Below are 26,713 nucleotides of genomic sequence, written 5' to 3' on the forward strand. Positions count from 1 at the left end.
CACCTTACCTTAGGTAAGGCAAGCCTCATCGGCAAGGGCAACGTCCCACCGGTTCAGACCACGACAACCCGTGCAATAGCGAGGCTGGAGGGCTGATGGTCGGGAAGGGTGTGGCTTGTTCACCCGCATCACCCGCTAACACGGGGCATGTGTACAGTCTCATTGGCCCACCGCTTTTCTGCCAACTTGTGATGCTCCTGCTTCCCTTGCGCATCCCTGTCGCGACGTGTTTCTGTGAGGCGCAGAGCTCTGGGCACACGCCGCCGCCGCCGCTACTTCCAGACTCCAAGCTTCTGGTGGCCGAATGCTGAGATCAAGCGGGTACTTGTCCAAGTTGCCAACAGAGCTGACGCGCCATCACGCAGTGGCTCAACCGGTTCTTGTGCTTTCTTTTCTCTGTACTTGTGGTTGACATACTCGTCTTTTTCTCCTCACAAAATTTGTAACTTGTTCAAGTCAGTTTATTCCTGTCCACAACTGCACAACTAGCCAGGTTTCCTCCGCCAAAGGTCGCGCCAGAATCCAAGTCCGCAAGCCATGTCAGAAATCTTTCTGAACCACATCAGCCGATGGCTGTTGAGCTCCCCGCCCGCGGAGTGGGCGATTAATCAACTGCGCGAACTGCTCATCGGAGCGTTAAAGCAAGGGCCAATTCCTCAACATGTCGCTTTCGAAATGGACGGCAACAGGCGGTATGCCCGAGGCAAGCGCATGGAGACGATAGAGGGCCACCACCACGGTTTTGAAGCCCTTGCACGGGTGCGCATCACTCCGAGCCATTCCTACCAAAATGATGACTGACCGTCAGAGTGCAGGTTCTCGAAATTTGCTACAAGTGCGGCGTCCGAGTCGTGACAGTTTACGCCTTCAGCATCGAAAACTTCAACCGCCCGCAATACGAGGTCGATGGGCTGATGCAGCTGGCCAAGGTGAAACTTGAGCAGTTGACACAGCATGGTGATCTGCTCGATCGATATGGTGCGGCGGTTCGGGTGCTCGGCCAGAGGGAGCTCATCCGCAAGGACGTGCTCGACGTTGTCGATCGTGCTGTGGATATGACCAAGTACAACAAGCGGTAAGAAATGTGCAAACTCGGACGTAAGGAGTATTGATCTGACCTCGATAGCAACGTCTTGAACATCTGCTTTCCGTACACTTCAAGGGAGGAAATGGCGACAGCGATGCGCTCCACGGTGGAGGAGTATATGATGCCCCCGGGTCCCAAGTACACGCCGTTCCCTGCCGCGCGCATTTCGCAAAAGATCATGTCGAAGCAGCTAGACCGACGCGAGCCTCTTCCAACCATTCGCGACACATCCCCAGCACCTTCATCCCGGTCAGACGGCGATGATGGCGCATCATCGTCAACGACCCTGCCTCCAGACTCGCCGTCGCCACCAAATCACCGTCCCGGTTCCTCTGGCGGAATGCGCCTGAAGAACCCGGAGACCATCACAGCCGAAACGTTGAACAACCACATGTACACTGCTGGTAACCCCCCGTTGGATATCTTCGTTCGAACTAGTGGCGTAGAGAGGCTCAGCGACTTCATGCTCTGGCAGTGCCACCAGGACACTCACATCTTCTTCCTCAAGTGTCTGTGGCCCGATTTCGATCTGCAGCACTTCCTCCCTGTCCTTCTAGAATGGCAATGGAGGCAAAAAACAATCGAGAGAGATGAGAGGCCTAGACAGATCGCCGCTAATGCGCGGAAGCTCGCCTAAGCCCGTGACGTCGAATCTGTAATGAGTGGGCTGCTTTCTGATCGATGGAGTGGACAGGCGTTCTATATCTCACAATGGTCCCTGATTAGGGAAAGCAACGGCCTAGGATTCCTCCGGCCTAGGTCGCGTCAACAGCAGGAGGAACGGCGGGACTGATACCAGCATGGCAGTGATTGTAAACCACATTGATATCCACAAGACTCATATGCCGATTGAGAAATAAAGCAGATTATTTCAAGGTTTGTGTGCTTAAATATTTGGACTTTGGAATTCCAGACAAAGAAATAGTTCCCCAGCTTGGGATGGAACGTATCTTGGCTGCCCAAAGGCATCCATCATGTGAGCCTTATCAAGGTGTGGCGCACCACGATAAGAAGACGAGGAATGACGACAATCAATGTGGCTTTTCGCATTTCTGCTGGGCGCGAAATCAGATGGTAAGCTAGTGGGTGGCTGGAGGTGGGAGAAAACCAGGTCTGGCCTGGGCAGTTGTCAGCGGTCCAGGGGCCTTGAGGTCCAGTTGCCAGGAGAGAGAGCTACGGGGGCCTCAGGCTGAAATGGCTCGCTAAGTGACGGATGGGGTCCCTCAGCCAATCCTCCGCCCGCGGCAGAGCAGATCCCCAAAAAGACGTGGATGATGGAACATCCCGAGGCGTCGCTCTTGATTTTCCTCGCGCACTCCCCTCACCCACCGATGCTGTTCAGCACCTCCCGAGCCTTCATTACGACCAGAATGCTCTAGATTGCTATACTCACACGTTATAATCACCTATATTTCGATTTTTGCACGGCGAGACCACTCTAGATTCCCCCTGCCCAGCGCGGCACTTCGTCCCGAGAACTCGTCGCTGCGACCTCGCTCTCCCGCCCACGACCTCGTACGTTCCGCGCGCCTTGCCGACCGAAGTCGCGATGAAGTCGGCCAAAACATCCGCGGCGGATACGCCGTCCAGCAGGCGGTCCCAGCCTGTTCGACAGACTCGCACCAATCCCCCGCGCGTCTCTTCTGGCCTGCGAGGATCCGGCGGCGGTCGGGACTCGCTCACCGGTGGTTCCTCTTCTGACCAGCCCATCGACATCTTTCCCGCTATTACATACTTCTCCGATGCCATTGCCGCTTTTCCCAAAGAGATGGTCCGACACTTTACTCTGCTCAAGGAGGTCGATGCCAAAATTGTTGCTCCCGAAGATGCCCTCTTCCAGCTTGTCGACGCTGCAATGAGCGCGCCAGCCCCGCAGCCCCGACCGGTTAACGACGCATCTAGCAGTGTCGCGCCGGCTTCTGCTCCGATGAGTGCCCAGAACAGCTCCAGCGGAGCCCCTCTCGGAGCTATTGCCCCTCCTCCTGCCCCCTCAACCGACGGCTCCTACGCGACGTCCATATACGACCCAAGCAACCTGCCAAGAAGACAGCTCTTCCGACAGACTGCTATCAAGATTCAAGAGATGCTGGGTTCATTGGAAGAAAAGAACCACGTCATTTCGACCGCGAATGACGCTCTTCAAAAGCAGCTTGCCCGTATTGACGACGTCTGGCCCCATGTCGAGAGCGAATTCAGTGAGGAGGCAAAATGGGGAAGCAACACACACTGGGCATACCCTGAGAACAGAGCCGTCAGCAAGGCCGCACATGCTGAGCGCTCACGGCGCGAGGGCGCTGCCGCTATTTCCGCCGCTGCTCAGCAGCTCGCAGAGGAAGCAGCTGCCAGAAGCGACGCGCGGAAGCAAGCGGTGCAGGCAAAGAAAAACCAAAAGACGCAGCACCAAGAGACTGATGGTGACGATGCTGAGGCTCGACCCAAGCCCGAGGCCGGCAAGAAGGGTCACGGAGGAAGCAAAGCACGCAAAGCGGCCGAGACCGCCGCCAACGTAGGCCTAGGCATCTCCACAAACGGAACAACAAACGGGACGGCGCCGCAGCCCAAGAGACGCAAGGTCGAGAAGACGCCCAGTGGAAACAATGTACCCAGCGCGATGAGCACCGTCTTTGGAAACAACGTCTCCAAGGCGAAGACGACGAGTCCCAGAGAGACGCCAGCCCCGGAAGGGCAGGGCCCGAAGAAGCGAAAGGCCCTACCTTCTGGTACCGGCCAGGCAAAGAAGAGGTATGTTTCGCTGAAAAGAAGTCTCGGTCCAATTCAAGGACATGTTTGCTGACGTATGGTGATCTACAGCAAGAACGGCATTGCGGCCATGTCCCCGTCCGTCACGTCCTCTCCAGTTCTCAGCACTTTCCCCGAACCACCGATGCCTCAAGGCTCTCCTGCTCCGACCGTCACCCCGGTGCCCCCGGCGCCTAAAGTGCCGACCGTTTCCCGAGCCAAGCAGAGCACTACACAAGCGGCGGTAGAGGGGGGAAAGCAATCTCGGCCGCCTTCGTCTGCGTCGACCAAGCCGAACGGAGCCCCGCCAGCGACGCCCGAGGTCGCGCCTGTGATGGCGACGCCCAAGCCTACGGTCGAACCGCAGCCTGCACCTAAAGAGCCATCCGCACCTCCTGTGCCGGAGATCACGAAGAAGGAGCCTGAGACAACCGAGACGGCCATCAAACCAAGCATACCAGTAGCGAAGCAGAAAAAGGAAACGCCCAAGCCGGAGGAGCCACAGACCCCGATCGAGCCTCCGCCAGTACCACAGACAGTCACCGCTGCAACAGTGACAAAGAGCGGGCGTGCCAGTAAGCCGTCAACACCTGCAATGGCTACATTCCAGGAGGCGGCACGGCCCAAATCGGCTCGCAACACCGACAGCACCACAAACAAGCGAAAGAAGAGCAGTTCGGCGGCGGCAACCAAGGCTGCCCCCAAGCCAGCAGATGAGGCTGAAGATAGCGAGGATGCCGAGGATGCAGAGATCAGGGCCAAGCGCAGCTACGACTACACGGAAGACGAACCAACATACTGCTACTGCACTAGCGTCAGCTACGGTGAGATGGTTGCTTGCGACGCAGATAACTGCGAGAGGGAATGGTTCCACCTCAACTGTGTTGGTCTCAAGGTAGCACCAAAGGGAAGCTGTAAGTTTGCAAACAAGCAACCAAATGTATATGTGGACGAAGCTAACAGTTGACGCAGCAAAATGGTACTGCGAGGAGTGTGTTCAGAAGCTGGCAAAGCAAGGCAAGAAGTTGTCCCACAAGTACAACCTGCTCCCCAACGCCATGAATATTCGCAAGCAGCGGGGTCCGCAGTACTGAATGACTTTTTCAATGTGACTCGCCGTGCGGCTTGCACGACACAACGGCAAGTGGGGATTATGATGATGAGTACAAAGTGGTATTTTCAGCGTGGAACGTCCCACATTTCTACACGGCGTTGGTTTGATTTGGAGTGTAGGTCGGTCGGCACGTTCGTCTTTGGCCGACCTCTAGATACCTTTTACCTAACGAGCATTGGGATCGCGGGGTAAATCAACATGGAGCAAGGTACATGAGCTAGCTGCCCTCGGGAATGGAGTACAGCACATACTGCCGGGACGGCAAAGCAGGAGGGGGCGTATCACATCTTGGGACGGCTCACCTGGTGGCGATCTGGCCCGTGGCGCGAAGGGTCTTTCTGTGAAGACGAGTTGGAGGATGAAAGCGTGTGTGTGCCTGACCGCTGCAATGTCTATAGGGGCCCCCCGAATCGGGATGGAAGAGAAATCTAATTCGGAGCTAGAGCTTAATGGAAATGCTCAAAAGGAGATGTTTCCACCCAATGGGAATCTTGCAGTGCTGTGGTGCTCGCCTCAACGGTTCGGACGGGGTTGTCCTCTATGCCGGCCACGTTCCCCGGTGCTCTGGCCCAGCGAGTTTCAGCAGTGCGATTCCGCGGAAGCTGCAGCGGATGCCGCGTCGGGGGTTCTGTTCAAACCAAGGTGCCTGTGGGATAAAGAGGAGTACGGAGGAGGTCCAAAGGTCACGATGCATGCATTGGCGGTGAAAGTAGGGGAAAAGGGGTAAAGAGAGAGACTCGGACACAGGTGATCTAGGTGTGAGGTGGGGAGTAAAACACGGAAACGTTTACGTGGTCCAGATCGGGGGTGAGAGAGGGACGTGGGCAGAGGTGGTTTGGATATCCATGAGTGTCGGTGTTCTGTACGCGGTGAGGGGCTCGTCAGAGGTACACGAATTCCTCAGAGACTGCAAGGAGTACAAAACACCCCTGGACGAGCAATGCAGGCCTGGTCGTTTTGGGCCGGGGTAGGAATTTCTGGGGTAAGAGTTGAAAAGGGAAAGTGAGTTGCTGGGGTCTGTCACCCGCCCCCTTTTTTTCTTCTGGTGAGTGTGGTTGAGCCGCTGCTGCGCTTGCGGGGGGAGACTTGCCTGAAATAGAGACAGGGCAATAGGCAACTGGAGTGGTGGGCAGGCAAGTGATGGCGATGTGAGTGAAGCCGACGTAAGGCACTTTGCCATCCGTCAGGGTGTGTGATCGAGAAACGACTTCAGGTTAGTGCAAAGCCGGCTTTTGAGGGGAAAATCTGGGGAAGCTTTGGGCGACGCTGAGTGGTTGACTGGCTCGGCTTGGTGTTGCTGGGATTGTTTGATATTTGGTCACTGGCATGCTGAACGAGTTATGCGCTACACAATTGTTTGAGGGAGCTAGCATGGCTTGACTCTCTGTAGTCAAAGGCAGCAGCTGGCCATTTGGTGCTGCCCCTTGCCTTCGTTTGCGGTTGCTGCTTGCTAATTTGTCTCCGGAGATGCTGGTCGGAAATTGTGCGCGCGTGACTTTGAGATACAAGAGGGGCGCAAAGTGGTGGGAGTGTTATTAGTAGCTGCAAGGTACCATGAGTGGTGGACATGGCGCAATGGCGTTGGAAGATGGGGACATTTGGTGACACACTTTGCAACTAATGACTAACTATTAGCAACACGTTTGTTGATGCTGTGGTTTTATTAGTCTACCGCCGCGTGACGGGTTTGACGGAACTCTCTCTCGAGTGTTGCGGGACAGGGAACCAGAGCCACGGCCGATGGGAAACGTAGCTGAAGAGCAATGGGCAGAGTTATGTTATGTTGGTTTCATCAGAGAGGACCATGCCGACGGGTAACCAACTGCCTCCATAACCCCAAAACACCAGACGAAAGGCGAGAAAAGTCCGCCAAGCTCACAGTGACTGCAGAATGGCCAGAACATTGCCCATTCTTCAGCTTTGCAACTGTGCAAATGTGTTGCGCGCTAGCCGGGCAGGGTACCGGGGAGATGGCACAAGGCGGCTGGCTTCGGTCCATCAGATTTTTTTTTTTACGATTTTTTTTTTTCTGTCGCTTTCCCTGCCTGGGCTCTCTGCGTCAAAAGGTGGATAATCTGGGGCAGACACCACACACCACGCGGCTAACAAAGTTCCTCCTAGCCCGCCAACCGGAGATCCGCTGGGATGCCACGGGTGCTAGGATCTTCCCGTTCATTCGCATCTTTTTGACCATATTGTGAGCCGGTGGAAGGTCGTCGATCTTCCAGGCTGCGTTTGCGAGGTGACTGCCACGCTGGGTCCAGCCGGGGGCCGCATGCATAGTATGAGAGAGAGGTACCTCAAGTATCCCGTCGTCTGTCCGGTAAGTGCATTAAAATAAGAGGTGGTGGTGACCTTTGCTGACGCCGACGATGACCCCTGGCATGGGGCATCTCTCTCATCCGGTTGTCGAGCATGGCGGTCCCCGTGGTCCGGGAACACCTTCCAGTAATTTCTAAATCCTGTGTGGCCCCGTCTGAGTAGGCCTTTCAGCTCGTACCGTTACGTGCGCCTCGTCTCTTGCTTCTTCCTTTTCCTTTTCTGACGAGCCTTCGCCGCACAGCCCGAGGGCCGCATCGTTCGGCAATGGGCAAATGGGCAAATGGGGTGGGCAAAAAGGTCAGATGACTGAGGTGACTGGCTTTGAGCGTGACTTGACTGCAATATCTGGCGGGGGAGCCGTATTCCGCCCCGGCGGTAGCGGTCTGCAACGTGGTGACTGCGGTAAGGTAAAGCCAAGCAAATTGGCAGTTGGGTATAGGCCGACGGCCCCTTGCCCTGCGCTGATGCAAATTTCCCCGACCTTTCGACTCTGCAGACGACATTTCGCCATCATCGTCACAGAGTCTGGAGGCTTTTGCCTTGGCTGGCTGACCCCGTAGTAGTAGACGGAGTCCGACGACCGGAACGGACGTCTCGGGCGTTGGAATGGAGCGACATCGCAGCTTGGGATTAGTTAGGTACTCATGGCGGGCTCGGTGTTTGAGGGGCAATGAGTTGAATTGAATAGCAAAGCCGGGCGCCGAGCCGAGGAGATGCCAATGTCCACGGGAGTGGTTCCGAGTCAATGATTCCATGATCCATCTCATCCGCCCGATCGTCTGTCGTCAGACTTGCTTTTCGTAAGGGAGCGTCCCGCACATTGCCAGCGTTTCAATTCCCTTATGCAGCTGGAGCAGAGGTTGGAATTAACTGCCAGAGACTGAGTGAGTACAACGCTGCGAGAGTGAGACTCTGGTGTTCGATGTAACTCTGATGAGGTACAAAAAGCAAGGTACACTTCCTTTTCTTGTATTAGGTAACTTGGGACGCTGTCTTTGAGCAACGTGACTCGGCGGTTGAGAGGTCTCGGCGCCATGCTGAAAAGTTTTCCCAGTTTCCATTAGTCGTAGCTTGTTACCATTACGTTTGCAAACCTCCTTTCCCTCGCCTCATCTGATCACTTCTCAAGCCAAGCTTTCCAACGCAAACCTGTCCACGTCTCCAGGTCTCCAGCTCAGCTCAGCGCACCCAATGGCCCCGACCCTCTCGCATTTTTTCTTTCTCGTTTTGCTGACCCTCCTTATGACGGGGCAGGCTTTTTTTCTCTCCTTTCCCCATCTTCCCAAGTGGAATTGGATCGTCCTACCAAGAAACAAATCCTTCCTCTCCCGCATATGAGTCCTCAACTTTTCAATCCCTCCCCCTTGGATCTGGGTCTGGGTCCGGGCCCTTCGCCCCGCTAGTCGCCCCGTCCGGTTCCAAGAGCAAACCGCACCGACCGACGAGCTGCGCGGGCACCATTGTCATGCCTTACCGTTCCCGTTCCTGGCCTGGCTGCTGCCCAAGGCCACGGCTCCCGTCGTCTTTACCAGACAAACACTGACCAGAGAGTGACTAACCGCCTTCACCACACACACCCTTCGTCAACTATTGTCCACGTGAGGTATGCTTCCTATAACTCGGGATGATTATGACTACACACAGTCAAACAATGGCCTGTCCGGAACAAGACAGACGTTGGGCACATAACCTGAGATCCCCGGAAGATGGACATTCCTTGACACATCTCGCGCAGCCGTTTAATGGACTGGAAACGCGAGCAATGATGTTATGCTCTGCTTGCTTTCAATGGCCGACTGGCTCGACGCAACACACCCATGACATTCTCATTACCAAATACCCGTCCAATCGTTGGCGACCAGGCTGCTTCGTGTCGCCAGCCCTTACCTCTAGAGGTTCTGTCGCCATCCATCTATCCCTCTTGTCAATGTCTCGTCCCTGTATCCGTACCGTACCCGACCTGGATGGATGTCGTCGTCGTCGTCGCCGTCCGTGAGCACGAAGCATGTCACCTGGGGACCTGGCGTACCGCCGTACCGCGCCGTGTCATGTATGGACAAGGCTCCGCCTCCATCTGGATGAAGCTCTGGATGCTCATGTGACGGGCAAGTCTCCATTCCTCTGTTTTCATTACCCAATTTTTGGCCAAGAGCAACCCTTTGCCTCTTCGACTTGCTATATTAATCTGCGGGCCGCTCACACACACACTCACTCACACCCGGTTACAAACGCCAGTACCAGCCACTCCTCCGCATGACGAGACGCCCATAAGCTGCACTCCCAGTCAGTCGCGATCGATCCGTTGGACGAGTTCCATCTCTTGCCCCTGCTCCGTCGCCTTGAAGCCCAGCCAACCTCTCACCACATCACCTCAGCGATTGCGAAAAAGACGTCTTTCCTTGTGTCACGCACCACTCACTTCTGTATCCATCCCCAGTCTACGATCCTTTCCTGTTGTTACTGCTGCTGCTGCTGCCGCCGCCGCCGTTCCTCCTCACATCCCCAGGACCCTCCACCAACAAGGGTCCAGTCTCGTTCCCCCCAAGAATCTTGGATTGCGCCGCGTCTCTATTCGTACTCCAGACTTGTCACTTGGCTTCAGTGTTACACTTCAGAACGTTGAGGTTGGACCACCTGAACACGCCAAACCACCATCTTCCCCGCATCGCAGCAGCTTGCTCTTACCTAAAAGCCCCGGTCTTTGACTAATAGAAAAGCCCTTGAGGCTTGCTCTATCGACGGTCCCGGGCCCCCGGCCTTGTGCTTTTGCAGCAAAGTCGGTAACCTCGAGTTACTTGCGTTTTGCGCTTGCAGGGCAGCACGATTACTTTAAACGGGGTAGCTGGTTTGGATTTTTTTTTCTTCACACCCCAAGACCCCAGCTTGACAGCGACAGGCACGCGCGCGACAGACAACCCAGCAAGCGAGCGTGTGTGCGTTGGAGTGGTTCGTGTGGTTTTTGCTGGTGGTGTGTCGTGCAACAATTGAAACAACAAGCGCAGCGACCCGGACGGACCTTCAAGGTCAAAGTAAACTTCCTGCAGCCATGGCTACTCCGCGACCTTCAGCTCTACCTCTCCCTCTACCTCTCCTGCCTGTACCCCATTCGCAGACCTCGTCGTCCCAGACTCCGGACCACACCCCCCCAGGCCCTTCTCCGACAGGCCACAGTCACGGTCTCGGCCACGACCACAACGGCTCTCCGTCTCTCCAGGCCCAGACCAAATACAAAATGGACAACCCGGAGCCGCACCGACCTGATACCCCAGAAAAGAACGGCAGGTCCTCTTTCTCATCCATCCGCGAGAACGACTCCGACTTGGCGCAGACTTTCACCTCCTCAAAGGTCTCTTCCTACGCACAGAAGGCAAACGACGCTGTCGTCTTTGACTCTTCCTCCAACTCTCCCTCCCCTTTGGCCTCCCCGTCCCTAGACATGGGTGAAGTACAGTTCCTTCCTCCCGTCACCCACCCCAACAGCAGACTCCATGGCGGCTGGTATCCTGCCAACAGCTTCAAGGGCTGGAAGCAGATTGATGTCAAGGGCAAGACGGCCAGCCGGAGCTTCAGCGACCTCCAGGCACTGCGCATGTCATGGAGCACTCCCCCAGCTTCCCCCAAGGTCAAGGACAAGCATGTTGGCGGCCGCGCACCCATGGAGAGGCTTCCTCTCGAGATCTTAGGTGAGTCGAACCAGATGTTCTTGGACCACCAGAGACGAGACTAATGCTTCATAGGATCCATCATTGAGCTCCTCGTACTCGATATCCCCCCGCCATATGGCACCGCGCGCCGCAACGTCGATCTCATGGCGCTTCTTTTGACCTCCAGGACACTCCACGCCGCTACGCTCAACACCCTCTACAAGCACATCACCATCCCACACTCGAGAATCTTCCGCAAGTTCTTGTCCAACATCACAATGTACCCTGCCCTGGGCACCATTGTACGGCGCATGGACTTCAGCCACTTCAACAATGCGACCCTGTTCGAGTCTGCCAGCGAGCGCAAGACCACTAGGAACTTGACGGCCGAGACACTGGTGCAATCACTGGAATTGACGCCTCATCTACAGGAGTTCCTCGCCATGGAGCACATCGACGACGATCTCGACGCGGACGTGTTGCGGAAGCTCTTCTTTGGCATGCCCAGGCTGCAGGCTCTGGACTTTGCCGGATGCACCTCGCCGGCTTTCAAGAACTCATTCACATCACTGGTAGCCATGGACTGGCCCGACATGCTGTCTGTCACGCGACTGTCATTCCACAAGTGCTTGACACTCCCCTCTACCCTCTTCGAGAAAATCCTGCCGCGCCTGACGAACATCACGCACCTGGACCTTGCCCAGACCAAGATCTCAGACCGCGCGCTGCAGTCCATTCCGGTCACGGCCAGGATCACCCACTTGAACATTGCCAAGTGCACTCTGCTCACAGCGCCTGCCGTTATCGACTTCCTTGCCAACCACCCGGCGGTCAAGAACCTGGTCTACCTCAGTGTGGCCACCGATGCTCGGAGCCACCAACTCTTGGATGTGGAGGATGTAACACAGCTCATCCCGGTGCTGCCCCAGACCCTCAGGTCCTTGAGCCTGAAGGGCAGTCGCATGGACGATATCCACATTGACCTGCTGCGACCGCTGACCAAGTACCTCGAGGAACTGGCCGTCGGGCGCAACATGGACGTCAATGCCGCCGGTAAGCTTCTTGAGCCGGCGGACCCCGAGAAGGAGGAGGAGCCCCACACGCTGCGCTACCTCGACCTTTCGGACCTCTGGGGCAGCGAGCTAGACCTCGTCGACCTCTTCTCGACTCGGAACTCTCTGCTTCGCCCGAGCTCGGCGCCGCTAGAGGTGGTGGAGGTCTCGGAGCAATCGTTCAAGAGCTTGTCCCGGAACAGAGTCCTCGAGCGTATCGGCTGGTCCCTGCAGGAGATCGGAAGCCGATGCTGGATGGTGCGACTCCAGGACCACCGCAAGGATAGCGATCGCGGTTACCGATGGTGGAAGATGGGCGCCGACAACTGGGGCATGCGCAAGATCCCGGTCGCGCGCGCCGAAGTCGGGGGCATGTACGGGTCCTTCATGTTTGGACGCAAGCTATGAATGCATGTGAACGGCATTCGACACACGACGACAAAAAATCAACCAAAAAAGCGACTCATGGGCATTTTCAGACTTCAGCCATTGTTTTTCGATGCAATTTTCTCATTGGCATATTTATCATCGGGCGGAGTTGGGATACCAAAACAAAAAAGTTTGTTGTTTTTCTACTTCATTTACGACGGGGCGAAGGATCCGCGGAGCTGCAGGCGGAAAAGATCGAGTGAAGAACATCAGATGAACAGAAAAAAGCATAGCGAGCAAGCAGCTACGACGAATGACTGGCTTGATGTACAATACAGAGAACGAGTGGCATAATCCCTAATCTTTATGCTCAACACCTAATTTGACCTTTGACCAAACGTGTGAATCATGCCGGGTTCGTCTGCTGTAGTAGTAGCGCTGACTTTGCTGATGGCGGGCTTTGTAACGTCGTCGTGCCCAATCGACCAGAGCTCTCGGCGTACCTGCAGGGGATACATCATCGTGCCGTCACCCGGGGCCGCCAAAGCCAGCTGATCCCTGCCCCGGACACAGCTCCTAACTTAGGTTCTATCGCCTGGAGTACCTCACACTTAGGTAAGCCAAGCATGGTTTCTTGGCGGAAACTAAACCCATCTTACCCGTGTCCTTGGAACACGGGCAGCCTTACGCCTTGACCCCTCCAACTTTCCAAAGAAGACACTTCTCTCAGCCTTCTCGAGCTTCTGTACCGCCGCGAGACTCTGGGCGATTCTGCGTTTCTGTATTTTCGGTACAGTCTGTGGAGGGCAAGACACGCCAGCCGTGTCATAACCGCCCATCATGGCCTTTGGCTGGGCCGAGTAAGCTACCCTGTCCACTTCAACGTCCATCACCACCAACAGCAACTGACACTCTGCGACTTCAGACTGCGCTCCCTCCTCCTCGTCTTCGGCCCAATCCTCCTGCCAAAGGCAATCTCAGCCTACCGCTCTATTCGCACTGCCTCGCAACACCGCGCCGAGCCGGTTCCCCCACCGCCTCATGTCGCCCGCGCCCTCGGCGTGCTGACCGTCCTCGTCCTCTTCTACCTCGCAAAGACGCTCCCGCCCTTCGCGCCCGAAAACGTCTTCGCCCTCACCCAGTCCCGCCTCCAGATCCCCGTCGACGTCCTCTTCACCCGCCTTGCCTCCCTCCGCCCCGATGGCCTCCTCACCCAGGCGGACGAGCGCCTGCGCGCCCGCTTCGTCAACCTCGAGTCCCGCCTGCTGTACCTCTACCTCGGCCCTGCCGCCCTTGCCGACTGCCCCTTTTGCAAGTCCGACGAGCCCAAGAGCTACTTCTACTACGCCCTGCCCGCCATCGTGCTCCTCCACCTGCTGAACCTGGTCGTCATTGCGGTGGTCACGTCCGGCACCATCACGGGGCGCGACGGCGCGCGCTGGCGCAGCTACGCAACCATGGCCGCCGCCGCCCTCTGCATCGCCGACCTGAGCCTGGTGAACCAGTACGACTACTCGGCCAACGCCTCCGCTCTGCGCCTCCCCGAGATCGACTTCTTCTACTGGAAGGCCCGCGCCCTGCGCTACGTCGCCCTCGCGCTGCTCGACGTCGGCCTCGGCGGCCTCCTGTTCCTCTCCAGCACCCGCCGCGCCTTCCTGCAGCCGCCCTCCGAGGCGGAGCGCGTCGAGGCGAGCAACCGCCTGCTAAACAGCGTCCGAAGCAAGATGAACGCCCTTGGCATCGTCAAGAACACCACGCTCAGGGACGAGGAGTTGAGGACCAGGAGCCAGGCGTACTGGCTGCACGAGGTGCGGCTCGTCAGGGAAGTGATGGAGGAGCGGGAGGTCATCGAGGGGGTGAACAATGCTCTCGAGAACCGTATCAATATCCAGACCATCACTGCCGATGCCGAGAACTATGCCAACAGCGTGTTTTCGCCTCTGGAACAGGGCCAAGAGCAGGCGCAGTAGACTCGCGGTAGATGAGAGACATAGACAGTGTTAGACGCAGGACCAATGTGCACCTCTTTTCCCAGTAATGCAGATACGTTGTAAATACTTCTTGTGCAGTCCAGAAGAGAAACATGTTATTTTTAATACGCCTCTAGGGCCGGTAATGCGCAAAGTGTTCCCATTCCCTCCTCTGTTGTTGGATCGGGCCATTCCCATCACAGCCCCCCGGCTTTGCCCTCCCGTCTCCGTGAACCAGGTCCTCTTCTCCCTGTCCCCCTGAACAACGACAATGCTACATGCCCGCTCATCTGAATGCCTGCCCTCCCACGCGGGCGCTAACAACGCCAGTTTTCTTCTTTATATAACATGTGTATAACATGCCGGCTGCCTGGATATCGTCACAGCGCGGCGGTATGCATTTCGTGAGAAACACGCTGAGTTTCTCGATACCCAAAGGAAGCCCCGCTTGTCCGTCTCCCGTCACTTGAGAGACGGCTGTCCATACCACGATGACGACCTCTATCCGCCGCGGGTGTCAGGCCTCGTTGCCGCGCTGCTGGCGCTATCTTTGCGGTCTCGCGGCGCTCCAGCCTGATCCAGGCCCTCTTCTGCGCTGCGCTCCAGGAAGCCAGCCCACAGGTCGGCGAGTGACTCCTTGTTGGCTGACGTCGGCGTGTCCGAGAAGAACTCTGCGCTGAGGGATGGCGTGCTCGGCGTGCGGTGGAACGGGGAAGCTGGCAAGCGCAGGCTGTTTGTCGAGGTGCCGGGCCGCGCGAGCCCGGCTTGCTCGCGCTGCTCGTCGTTCCAGTTGAGGTAGCCGGCCATGACTTGCAGGATCTGGAAGCGCTTGGGGTCTCCGCGGTCCAGAGTGAGGAAGTGGAGCATGTGATTCGTGACAACTTGTCTAAGGCAGGGTTAGTTGATTGCAATGGTGTAGGCTGGTGAATGCAGCATACCTATCAACATTATCTTCAGGTTTCGTCTTTTTCAGGTAGCGGAGGGCCTTCGTGAGATGGTCATTGAGTACAATGGCCTCGTGTCGCAGCTTGCCGATGAGAAGGTTCTTCTCCTTGACCTCCTTTTCGAACGGCGCTGTCCGCTCAAGCTCCTTGGTGAGGTTGTCCTTGGCGGTCTCGGCCTCCGTGGCTCTGGCGTCCGCATCTTGGACCAGCTTCTTCAGGGCCTGGAGCTGCTCCTCTGACGTCTCGACCATCTCGCGCAGCTCCTTCTTCCGCGCTTCTTGGATCTCGCGCAACGCCTTCTGCAAGTTGTCGATAACCTGCGACTGATGATCTCGCTCGGATGCGGCGCTCTCGTAGCCCTCTCTAAGGCTGTGAATCTGCTCCTCCAGTTCAGATACCTTTTCTACCAGGCTCTCCTTAACGGATCGTTCCTCCATAGCAATGACCTCCCACTCGCCCATGGCATTCGTCGTTGTCTCCACCTCCTCCTTGAGGCTGGCCACCACGCGTGTCAGCTCTTCTCGCTCCTTCACCCAGTTTTGCTGGGACAAGTTGCTGCGGCTGCGCAGGCTATTTGCCTCGCGAGAGGTATCCTGCAGCTCCTCCTTGAGCTTAGCAAGCTCATCTTCAGATGCTCTCGAGCCATTCTGCAGCTCTTCGTTCTGCGCCTCGAGTTCTTCGATTCGCTCCTTGGCCTCTTCGAGTTCGGCTCGATCGCGCTTCAGACGTTCGCCGAGTGTAGACTTGAGGTGATTGACACGTTCCAGCAGGCTTTGGTACTGCTCCTCCGCCTGCTCCTTGGCCGATGACGTCTCCTCCAGCTCGGTCTTGAGATTTGAAATGGTTTCATCGTGTGTTCCTTGAATTGTCTCCAGCTGCTTCCTCAATATCTCGACCTCTGTTCGTAGTGCCTCTCTTTCCTGTGTGAGGGCATTTAGTTTCGCGGTGGCATCTCCCCCAGCTCCCGGGTCGTATGTCGGCTTCTCTATCGGTGGGTTCGCATGTCCATTACTCGTCGGCCTCTCGGTATGGCCATTGGCCGTTGTGTCCTTGTCTGCGGTCTGTTCGGGGCTGGACTCTTCCGTGGGTGCGGCGTCCTGCGACAGCAGTCAGATCAACCGGGCTAGAAAGGCAACGACACAAGGGAGTATCACCTGCACCGGGGTCTCCGGCTCATCATCGCCATCCTCGGCAGCGTCGCGTTGCGGGGTAGCGCTGTCGGTTTCTATCGGTTCCTTGGGCTTGTTGGCATTCTTCTTCTTCTTGTTGTTCTTCTTTTTCCCTAGATGCGTGGCCAGACAGGTTAGCGCTGCGATCGCATCATTTGCCTCCGAGGGGCGGATTCAATCAGCGAACCTGAAGATGCGTTTTGGACCGGGTCACTAGAGGGAGCGGCGGCCGACATTTTGGCTTCTCAAATGCATCGGAAGGCGCGCAGAGCCCCTTGAGCTGGTATACACCGAGTGGAATGGGCTATTTTTTCGAGGTTCGTCGGGAGGTTGCAAGATGTCTAGTTTGGCATCGGGCGGGTTGGTATGTACTTACACCACGTAAGCTAGGTTCGCAAATTAGCGAGCGTGTTCACTTCACACGCGGAAGGTACCTACTGCCCCCCGGTCCCCCACACTGGTCGGAAAGCTCCACTAAAAGCACCGATAACGATAAGTATTAGCTAAGGACAGCGCGTCTAGCGCCAACCGTTTGCTGAGCACTAACGGTCTTTCTCACAAGTCTCAATTGAAACGAGCTTCGTTGGATAGGGTCTATAATTTATTTCTTTGGGAATCAGTAGATTCGATTGCTTTTTCCTTTCAAGAAATCTAAGTTAACTTGTAACTTAAACAGTGTCCTGGCATGTATCAGCACAGGATCGATAGATGAAACGACGGCCTCGACAACTGGTCAACTGAACAACACGAATCACACCTTGGTCTCGCAGTCTGACATTGACTTTAGGTGGCTTTCCGAAAATAAGGTGACCAATGTTATTCTTCAGTTGAATGCCCGTATTTGTTCACATGAGATAATACAAGCAATTACGAAATGCATGGCGCAGATGACTGAGAGATACAACCCTGCTTTACGAGGTGCATCGGTGACTGGGGAGTTGGCGACCACAAGGTCGGCGCGCCGACAGCTGAGTCTAAGGACCCATTCCGGTTGCTGACTCAGCGTTATCTTATCAGTCGCAAGACCTTCAAGAAGCTCTGCTTCGTGACGAAATTTTCCACTTCTTCTTCTCTTCTTCACATATTTTACCCTTCGCTGACATAATTTTTGATCGAGCCTATTTAACCAATGACTTGATCTTTTTTGACGCTGAAGCAGAGTAGATTCGCCTTTTATAATCCCGGCGCTTGCCCCAATTTGAATGGGTGCGACGGGTTCGCTATGCGCGTACATACTAATCCCAGTGATTACCCTTTTGATGGACTCCCCAAGCATTAAATGCAGTAGAAATATGCAGAACAACTTTTTCACACAACACTCGTGACGCGGGATATCATGAAGGAGTTCAGTTCTTGGACTTTCTTCTGCCGCCCTTCTTCGCCTTTGCCTTGGTCTTGGGCGTCTCCGCTGCCTCATCCTCCGCCGCAGGGGCAGCCTCCTCCTCAGCAGGCTTCTCCTCAGCCGGTGCTGCCTCAATGGCCTTGGGCTCCTCGGGAGCGTCAATAGCCATGGGTTCGGGCGGCGGCGCGACGGCCTTCTTCAGGTCGGGGATGTCGAATTCGTATCCGATCGCCTTGAGCTTCTTAGCACGCTCCTCGCGCTTCTTCTCCTCCCTAGAGACCTTCTGAGCCCAAGTCGACTCCGTCCTCTTCTTTGCGACCTCGTTGGCAGCCATCTTGTTCCATGGGATCTTTTTGAAGCGCTTGTTGGCACCCTTCCACAGGTTCTCGTGCAGCGACTCCTTGGGGACGGTCTTGACCTTGAGGATGTGGCCAAACAAGAGGTAGCTGTCCATGGTCTTCGCGACAATTTGGGCGGTGCTCTCCTCGGCGAACTCAATGAAAGCCCAGTGCTTGCTTGCGCCGGTCTTCTTGTTGCGGGCGAGTCTCAGCCTGTTAATCTTGCCAAACTGAGAGAAGTAGCCCTTCAACTCGTGCTCGTAGAAACCATGGGGCAGTCTCGAGATGAAAACCACGCCGGGTTCCTCGCTTGATCCTCCAATGGACTTCTTCTGCTTCTTGCTGATCTTGGGGATCGTTCCCACGTCCTGGCCTTCCTTGAAGAGGGTTCCGTCAGCCTCGGGCGCGTCCTCCGGGTCCAATCCAGCCGCAAGTGCCTGGATGTCGGCATCGATCTCCTCGTCAGAGTCGCCGCCATCCTCGACAGGAATAACAGAAGTCTCAGCCTCCTCCTCGACGACCTCGGTGGTCTCGGGCTCGGACTCGGGCTCTTCAGCGGGCTCGGGCTTGGCAGCAGCCTTCTTGGATTTCGGGGTGGTCTTGGGGGTGGCCTTCGCGGGCTTCTGCTTCTTCGCGGCGACGGGCGAGGCCTCCTCGGGGGCTACAGAACTGGTCGTTAGCCAATGCGCGAAAGGATACCGACGATGCTCCATACCTTTGCGCTTGGGAGTAGCCTTCTTCTCAACCTTCTCGACCTTCTCGGCCTTGACCTTCTCAGCCTTGGCCTTCTTGGGCGCAGGTTCGGTCTTCTCGACCTTCTCGGCCTTTGTGGCCTTCTTGGCCGCGGGCGCGTTCTCAGCCGCGGTGACCGCTGTACTAACGTAAGAATTTGAAGTTTGAGATCGCGGAGGGATTGTAACTCACATCTGGTTCTCTTCCTCAGCTCGGGGGCCATATTTGTGATTGGTTGGAGATGCTGTTGAGTGTAGACAAATCAGTGGTACCAGCGGTCGAGTACCTATCGCAAGAACGAAAAAATAAAAATTTCCTGGATTCTGCCACGCAGATACGGGGGCGGTGAAGCTAGCACCCCGCTGGCACGGTGCCCCGAGCTGTTCTGGCCAGTGACTTTTTAGCGGGGCATCGGTGCTGAAGGAGCGATGAATCCGACAGCTCTCAGCACCGCGACGCGCTAAGCTCAACTCTTAAGGAGCTCACTCAATCGCTGTGCGGGTTGTCGCTCGAAAGACCATTTCGGTTCCTGTCATTGAGCCGCAACAACTTCGTCATCTTCAACAACACATCTCAATTTCTAAATACTCGCTTTAACCGACTGGCCTAAGTGCTCCCGTCGGTATACTGTCTGTTGCTGACAAAGCCCAAGAAGTACAACACCTGATCTCACCTAGCAACTCCGTCGTTTGGCCTCAGTACCGTAGCAGCAGACGAAGGTGACGTGCGCGCCTCTAGACTCAACTTGCCAAAGAATAAAAGCGATTGAGCGAAATTGCAGCACCAAACAGGAACCTGTCCAGGAAACCGGAATAACTTCATTCCTTGCATCAATCGGACGGCTTCGACAGGAACCGCTGGGTCCACACACACGCTCACCTCTCAAACTCACTCTATCTACACAACACCGTCAGGCAGGCCTTGTTCCTTGTCTCTGGCACTTGAACAGTCGAGAACAGACCAAAGGCTCGACCTGCACTGCCAATTTTCCCAGACACGTGCTTCTCCGTCATTGAGACTGCTCCTACACAGCAACCAAGATGCCTAGCAACGACATGGATATGACGCATGCTGAAATTTGGGACGATTCTGCCCTCATAGACTCTTGGAATGAGGCTCTGAACGAGTACAAGGTAAGAGCCCCCCGTCTGGGCCAGGAGAACATCCCCACGAGTGTCAACGGCTGATCGTCTGGGCAGAAGTATCACAGCATCCACGCGAAGGGAGGCAGGCTCGAGGATGTCGATCTTCAGGAGACCTCCGAATCCCAGTATGACCAGACTCTCCTCCACATTTATGCAATACCAAGATCATTTCTGACATTCCATGATCTCCTAGGACCCATAAGACCGGCGACTCAGAAACGAAAGCGGTCGATCAGCCTGAGATCGTGGACGACGAAGAGGTAGCCCACGAAACGAAAGGGGCGGGCGGCAGCACGGATGTAAAACAACCCATTCACCCCAGAGGAAATCCAGGCAGATCAGAAAAGCTTGGCATCTATCTGTCCTGCATCTTGTTCGCTTCCGCTGACGCATTCCTTGCTCGCTCCAGGTTCAGTCCAAAGTTGGCGCGCCCATCGCAAAGCCTATCTCGGGCAGCAGCGGCAGCGTCCCAAGTCCTGCGACAACGGGCCCGCAAGGTCTACTTGGCTCAGGTATGTGTAATGAATGCCCTGCGTACTCGGGATGTTGAGGCTGCGATATGCCCAGTGCCGCTCCCGTTCTGCCAATGGATCAAAGAAGCCGTGACTGACCAGGACGCCCTTGTGGTTTTGATCTGCAGTGCAAGACGAAGGACTGAAGAGACTACTGATGTCTTGGTACTACGCCGGATACTACACTGGCCTTTACGAAGGCCAGCAGCAGCAACAGCAGCAGACACAAGAGCCGCGACAATGAGGCTGAGTTGACTCCTTTGACCTGGGATAAGGAAGACAGGGTGGTGTGGGGAATGGGGTGAGGTCGACCGTCCTGAGAAGCGGCTACGCGAGAGTTTATCTGATCGACGTGCGGGAGGCCGAGTCTGTAACACGATCTGTTCCATCATCCGATGATGCAACAGCGCCACACCGTTCCTTGTCTGAGGTTCGCCATGGCATGTGTCACGAACGACAGGAGCGCAGGCTTTTCGGTCAGCAGCGCTCTGATTCGCCACTTTATCCGTTCTTCTGCAGTTGCAGTGCCCAGATTGTCGGTCTTGGGACGGAGGAATTCTTTTGGTTGTCCAAGTCGGGGTCGGGCGAACTTGGGCTGGCGGGTCCTTCGAGAGCCCCAATGCAACCATGTAAACCTCGTGGCTGCTGCGACAAAATTTAGCAATTAGCGCGCTCTTGTCCTCTCGCCCAAGAGTTCGTTTTGTTTCACTGTGGACGGGTCTAGGCTTGGTCAATCTTCTCCTCTCCGCACTGCAGCAGGAGGGAATAAGACCCCTGTCCCCATTTCGTTAAAGTGTCCATTTACGCGCTTCTGCAAGCCAAGTTGTAAGACGCATGGGGGTCAAGGCGGAGCAAGATCCGAAAGGAGCCTTAACAGCGCGGGATAGCGGGATAGAAGAGATGACACTACTAGTGCCAACCTAGGTAGCCGAGATGGCCTCGTGTGTCGTTGGAGATAACAACGATAGGGAGGTCTTAGTCGACGTATGGGTTGGTCCATTGCCGTAGTAATTGGAATATCGGAACCGGGTCTCAAGCCGGACTTGGAAAGAAACGTGGAGATGCGGTGTCCACCGATCTCCTCAGGCTCGCGATTGAAGGCCCGTCAGGCTGTTTAGCGAGGTTTACATGTTTCCGAGGAAATCAGAACAGATTGCAGCGACTTTCTTGAGCACAAAGGCTTCATGCGGCCGGCAAGCCGTTTGCGCATCCCGGCGCCATACGTAGGTGACATGCTCAGCAACCCATGCATGAGTCCCAGCGGCTGTCTGTTGGGCCGGCTACCCGTCAATCTGCACAACGAGCATGGTGATGCTCCGGTCCGGAGATAGTTATCACTTTACGCGTGGATGGCATGCAGTGCGGTGCTCGAGTCGTTCGACGCGCGGGCTCGGATCAAGCGGATCGAGGTTTGACAGGAGGAGGGCCGCGGTGCCGTTTCCCTTCGGTCGATCCCCGAGCGACGAGATGCGCAACGCTACCAACATCAGGTTTAATGACAGGGAGACCTCCGAGTGCTGGTGCTGCTGGTGCTGGTGCTGGATGCTTGCAACGGGTGACGAGGGAGAGAGCAGGCTGAGGCGGACGTCGCATTACAGGCTATCTCGCTGGCGCGCGACCAAGGAATGACAAGACGATGGCAGTGCTGGAAGAGAAATAAGCCGATGTCTAGCGCCCGATGGCCTTGTGTCAGGTCCTAGTTCAGTCTCTGGTTGGGCAAACGGTAGCAGCAGGGCGTTAATGGTAGCAATGGGCAGCCAAGTCGGTGTTGAGACTGGACGAGCAGGGTCCATGGATTTTTTGGAATTAGTCTGCTAATAAGAGTTGCTCAGAGTTGGGATGGGGGTGGTTTGCGGTTACAGCGTGTGGCTGCTGACAAGGGCGGGTAGATGAGCAAAGTTGAGTGGACAGGAGCGCTGAGCGCGCAGGGCAGGGACTCTACTAAGACTATGGATGACGACGGAGGGGCGGCTGGGCCGGACTGGATTGGATCGGTCTCGTCTCGTTTTGTTCTCCATCACACACGAGGTCTTGGGCATTTCTTGGTGTTGTGGGCCGGGAAGACTCGCCCGCGGTCAGAGGTCGTGGAGCGGATGGAGCAGTGTAATGGTTGTACCTCCAACGGGAGAGAGTCTAGAGAGAATGTGGCAGAGAAGGGGAAAGGGAGAGACAGAGGCAGAGAGGCAGAGGCAGAGAGATGGGGGGGNGGGGGGGAGGAGGGGGGCGGGCTTGTTTCACAGTCTTCAGTGGCCGTTTGAGGCGGCTGCACGCCCAGCATGTACATCGAACGCAGAGCTGGCTCCGCCTGGCAAGCCGTGCCGACTCATGCGGATTAAGGTACGAATAGGCATTGGCTGGTGAGAGGGTGCAGTGGGAGGGAACACGGCTCATACTCTGTGAGGTTCAGAGAAGCCGAAAACCGAGAACGACTGGGAGGAGGGGTGATGCAGACTCAGTAAGGTACAGATGCAGGGACGATGGGGACGGAGATAGAGACTCAAGGGGATGGATGCGCTTGGCGGGTTGGGGTTGTTGAAAGGCGGGCACGTGTATCTGTACAGCAGAAAAGGATACGTATCGCAGCCTAAAAAGAGACGGGTTCCCAGAGAACAGGAGAAAGGCACGTCAATGATGTCTAAGGTTGTAAGGTTGAAGAAAGAGTTGGGTTGGATTGGATGCAGGCAGGGCTCCGTACCTGCAGGAACAGGAACCACACGGCGCAAAGGGGGGGTGGGGGGAGGACGCCATCCCGTGGCTCCGGCAGCTAAAATGCCAGTTCAGGGGGTCCAACCACCTTAATTGGCCGCAATAAGGTTTAGCACCCCCCGAGACAGCGGGAGCGTTAATTTACAGAGGGCAACAAGCCTTGCCCGGGGCATTTTGGCTCTCGGGGGAGGGTCCAACGTCGCGGCTCTGGCTGTCCATTGGGCGATTAATCTAAATCGTTGGTTTTCTGTCTCTGATCAGCTGGCACTAGCATACTTTACTCGGATTCAGTGATGCTTGGCCAACAACACCTACAACAATTAAATCGACTACATGCCATAAGAACACCAGTCACACTGACAGCCATCCAAACTCTCTCCCAATGCAACAAGCTCCCGTTCGCAAGACAGACAGACACAAGAGGCCGCCCAGCCCAGCGTAACGACGAACGTGACATGCAAAACCCTTGGGGTGCACCTCGCTTGGGGTCCGAGCGACTACCGTCTTCGGAAGGGCAGCCAAGGGGCCCCTTAGCGAGATGCCAAAACACGACTCGAGACGAATCTGTCACAGCTTCCACCTCCCTCACCGCGCTAGTCCGCAGCCTGTCTGGTGCAGCCGACTTTTCCATCTCTCACTGTTACTACCTTCGACGGCTCGTCTACTCAGCACCTACTGCTGATGCTGTCAATTCTCTATCCAGCTATCGCCGATGCAGCGACACCCTGGCTTGGAACCAACTGCATCAGAAGCACCCACCTCCCCGTGGCACACACACCTACTCTACCTCACAGTGCTCTATCTGCAATCACTTACATCAGAAACAGGCGTCTATTGGTCCATTGGCCCGCTGGCAGCACCATCTTCCCTCCTCGTCCCTCCTCATCGTGAGAAGTCTCTGCTTCCATCCGTCATCCATCCGTTCCCACCCCCTGGTTCCTCCCAACCCTTCACCCCTACCAACACCCCCTCTGCTACCACCCAAACCCCACCCATCTCGTCTTGGCTTTTCTTCTTTATTTGCACCAAGCTTGGGATGGCAATGCCGCTGTGGGCCTGTGCTTCGTGTGCTTAATCGGACGCTGCATCCCCGAGCAACGAACCGCCCCTCGACGCCCTCACTACCACACCGTTTGATCCTAGCTCGCCGACCTTAATGGGTACCGTCTCCATCATCGTTGCCTCCTCCTCCTCTGTGACCCTCCCCCTCCCCCCCTGAGCCCAGAGTAAGGACCCCCGGGCGCCTTGCTTGGCTTGCGCTTGGCCTAGCGCTCCAAGGCAAGCCTGCCCCAATGACTCCAGGACGGGCTGGCGGAAGATTTTCTCGTCCTGTTTCGTCGAGGTCGATGTTGGGGCCGGGAAGGGGCTGTCCCATGTCCCGTGGATGACCTAGCACACTGGAGCCACTAAATGAGAGAGAGCGAGAGAGAGACATGGGATAACGAACGGATAATGCGACATGGCTCGCGCCCATCCATGCCGCAGAGCCCACGACGACTCGCCTCGATTTAAGCTCTCCCACTTCCCCCGATCCTCGTCGTCTGAGAGGTTTCTGTTTCTTCCTCCCCATCTCTTCTTCATCCGCCGAGTGTCTTCACACATTCTTTTTTGAGCTTTCGTTCTCTTCCGGTTCCGTGTTCAATCTCCTTCGTCACGAGCAGGCCCTCGCCATCTAGCATTAACTAAACCCTCTTATTCCTCCTTTAACTCGACGGGCTCCAGCAGTCTCGCAATACCAACAAATCTTCCGAGAAGAGAAATTTTAAAAAAACGAAAAGAGAAGGAACAAGGGTCGTGTCTTGTTCAACAACAATAAAAAGGTCTCCCTAATCGACGACAACACCATCCAACCGTCAAGATGAAGTTCTCCGCCGTACTAGCTCTCTCCGCCGCCGCCCTGGCCTCCGCCCGATCCGCCCGCAACACCTACCCCGTTCGTCGCGATGGTCACAAGAAGTCTGCTTCTTCCGCAGAAATCGCCAAGGCTCTTCCCGCTGGCATGACAGGATTCGGAGTTTCCAACAGCCAGGTCACCGAAGTTATCATCATCTGGGCGAACCCCGGTGCCGGTGCGCCTACGATCAACATCAACCCTCCCGCCGGCGGTGCTGCTGCTCCTCCCGCTGCCGCTCCTCCCGCCGCTGCTCCTCCTGCCACTCCTCCCCAGCCTCCTGCTGCTGCTCAGACTCACAACGTAAGTTTTCAAAGTCGGATCTCATGAGATCCAAGTCGTTGACTCTGGTTTTAGGTTATGGTCGGTGGTGCCGCTGGTCTCGTCTTCGTTCCCGATCAGATCAAGGCTGCCGTAGGTGACATGGTTGTCTTCACTTTCATGAGCCAGAACCACACCGCTACGCAGTCCTCCTTTGCGAAGCCTTGCGATCCCCTCGCCGGTGGTATGAACTCTGGCTTCATGGCCAACCCCAACAACACCGTCAGCCCGCCTCCCCAGGTTGCCATGCAAGTCATGGTCTCTGACCCTTTGTGTAAGTCTCCTTGCTCACGTCTTGCCTCCATCTCAACTAACAAGTCCCGAAGGGTTCTACTGCGCTCAGGCCAACCACTGCGGCAAGGGAATGACCTTCTCCATCAACCCCACCGCCGAGAAGTCCCAGGCCCTGTTCCAGTCTATGGCTATCCAGCAGAAGGGCAACGGAGCTCCCAGTGCCATCGTCGGCGGCACTCCCCCGGCTGCCGCCCCCGCTGCCTCTGCCCCCGCTGCCTCCGCGCCCGCCGCTGCGCCCCCTGCCGCTGCGCCTCCTGCCGCTGCTCCTGCCGCTCCTGCTGCCGGTGGTGCCGTTACCCCCGGCACTGGCCAGATCAACGGCGCCGGTGCTTGCGTCTGCGCCGTCACCTGCTCAGCTGGCTCTTTCCCCGCGGCCGCGCAAGGCGTTGGTGCTTTCGGAGGCATGGCAGGCTCTCTCCCCATGAACATGATGGAGGCTTAAAGGATAGACGGAGGAATAGACACCTAGTCGTGCACTCCCCCGCTTCCTTAGTAGTCCTATTATATTCATACCAAATCCGGGAAAGATTTAACCTGTTTTATTACCCACTCCGCTGGGAACGATACCACATATCCGGAGTTGTTACTCATTAGGGGGCTTCACGACCTTTTTTTTCTCTTTTCTTTTTTTTTCTTTCTCATCACATGTAGATTTCTCTTTTGTTGGTTGTGGAAGACGGAAGTACAAAAAAGAGCAGGATATAGTCCGTTAGCCTCGATCGACCTGGAAGGTTGTCGAGGCGGATTTGAACTCTTTTGTTGTTTTTGGGGGAGCCCGCCCCGTCTTTGGTCACTGTCCAGCTCCAAAAGGTTGGACGATAGACGAAAGGCAAAGGAAGGAATCCAGGAGGGGTTTAGGGGATAATTACAGAGTATGACTGGTTCGTATTTCCTGGATGGAAAACCGTTTTTTGTTTTCGCAACCACTTAATAGGAATCAATAAATGGATGATGAATGATCACGCTCAAAATATTGGGTCCTTTTCCGTTCCTCGAATACGTGAATGCCAAGATGGAAAACA

The 26,713-nt window shown here is 56.0% G+C and overlaps 8 protein-coding genes across 8 annotated transcripts; 6 read left to right on the top strand and 2 right to left on the bottom strand.

Moving 5' to 3' along the window:
• Positions 1-537: 537 nt before the first annotated feature.
• Positions 538-1,724, top strand: GCG54_00002137 (Dehydrodolichyl diphosphate synthase complex subunit SPAC4D7.04c; the record flags this gene model as incomplete). The annotated part of the gene is made up of 3 exons (XM_045402234.1): positions 538-759; positions 816-1,075; positions 1,127-1,724. The coding sequence occupies 3 exons, from the start codon at positions 538-540 to the stop codon at positions 1,722-1,724; spliced, it is 1,080 nt and encodes a 359-aa protein (XP_045258596.1).
• A 397-nt stretch (positions 1,725-2,121) lies between these two features.
• On the top strand, positions 2,122-4,920 carry GCG54_00002138 (Chromatin modification-related protein png1; the record flags this gene model as incomplete). The annotated part of the gene is made up of 4 exons (XM_045402235.1): positions 2,122-2,161; positions 2,545-3,829; positions 3,899-4,740; positions 4,799-4,920. 4 exons carry the CDS (start codon positions 2,122-2,124, stop codon positions 4,918-4,920), a joined length of 2,289 nt encoding a protein of 762 aa, XP_045258597.1.
• Positions 4,921-10,308: 5,388 nt separating this feature from the next.
• Positions 10,309-12,366, top strand: GCG54_00002139 (uncharacterized protein; the record flags this gene model as incomplete). The annotated part of the gene is made up of 2 exons (XM_045402236.1): positions 10,309-10,945; positions 11,000-12,366. 2 exons carry the CDS (start codon positions 10,309-10,311, stop codon positions 12,364-12,366), a joined length of 2,004 nt encoding a protein of 667 aa, XP_045258598.1.
• Positions 12,367-13,167: 801 nt separating this feature from the next.
• On the top strand, positions 13,168-14,297 carry GCG54_00002140 (uncharacterized protein; the record flags this gene model as incomplete). Its single annotated transcript, XM_045402237.1, has 2 exons — positions 13,168-13,187; positions 13,253-14,297. 2 exons carry the CDS (start codon positions 13,168-13,170, stop codon positions 14,295-14,297), a joined length of 1,065 nt encoding a protein of 354 aa, XP_045258599.1.
• A 501-nt stretch (positions 14,298-14,798) lies between these two features.
• On the bottom strand, positions 14,799-16,646 carry GCG54_00002141 (GRIP domain-containing protein; the record flags this gene model as incomplete). Its single annotated transcript, XM_045402238.1, has 4 exons — positions 14,799-15,183; positions 15,236-16,338; positions 16,396-16,523; positions 16,598-16,646. The coding sequence occupies 4 exons, from the start codon at positions 16,644-16,646 to the stop codon at positions 14,799-14,801; spliced, it is 1,665 nt and encodes a 554-aa protein (XP_045258600.1).
• Positions 16,647-17,756: 1,110 nt separating this feature from the next.
• Positions 17,757-19,045, bottom strand: GCG54_00002142 (putative RNA-binding protein; the record flags this gene model as incomplete). Its single annotated transcript, XM_045402239.1, has 3 exons — positions 17,757-18,751; positions 18,806-18,961; positions 19,015-19,045. The coding sequence occupies 3 exons, from the start codon at positions 19,043-19,045 to the stop codon at positions 17,757-17,759; spliced, it is 1,182 nt and encodes a 393-aa protein (XP_045258601.1).
• An 817-nt stretch (positions 19,046-19,862) lies between these two features.
• On the top strand, positions 19,863-20,723 carry GCG54_00002143 (Survival motor neuron-like protein 1; the record flags this gene model as incomplete). Its single annotated transcript, XM_045402240.1, has 5 exons — positions 19,863-19,955; positions 20,022-20,092; positions 20,161-20,266; positions 20,377-20,479; positions 20,608-20,723. 5 exons carry the CDS (start codon positions 19,863-19,865, stop codon positions 20,721-20,723), a joined length of 489 nt encoding a protein of 162 aa, XP_045258602.1.
• A 4,320-nt stretch (positions 20,724-25,043) lies between these two features.
• GCG54_00002144 (uncharacterized protein) lies at positions 25,044-26,133 on the top strand (the record flags this gene model as incomplete). The annotated part of the gene is made up of 3 exons (XM_045402241.1): positions 25,044-25,379; positions 25,434-25,671; positions 25,724-26,133. 3 exons carry the CDS (start codon positions 25,044-25,046, stop codon positions 26,131-26,133), a joined length of 984 nt encoding a protein of 327 aa, XP_045258603.1.
• Positions 26,134-26,713: the final 580 nt, after the last annotated feature.

Source organism: Colletotrichum gloeosporioides (genome assembly GCF_011800055.1).
Source record: "Colletotrichum gloeosporioides strain Lc1 chromosome Unknown consensus_84, whole genome shotgun sequence".
NCBI lineage: Eukaryota > Fungi > Ascomycota > Sordariomycetes > Glomerellales > Glomerellaceae > Colletotrichum > Colletotrichum gloeosporioides.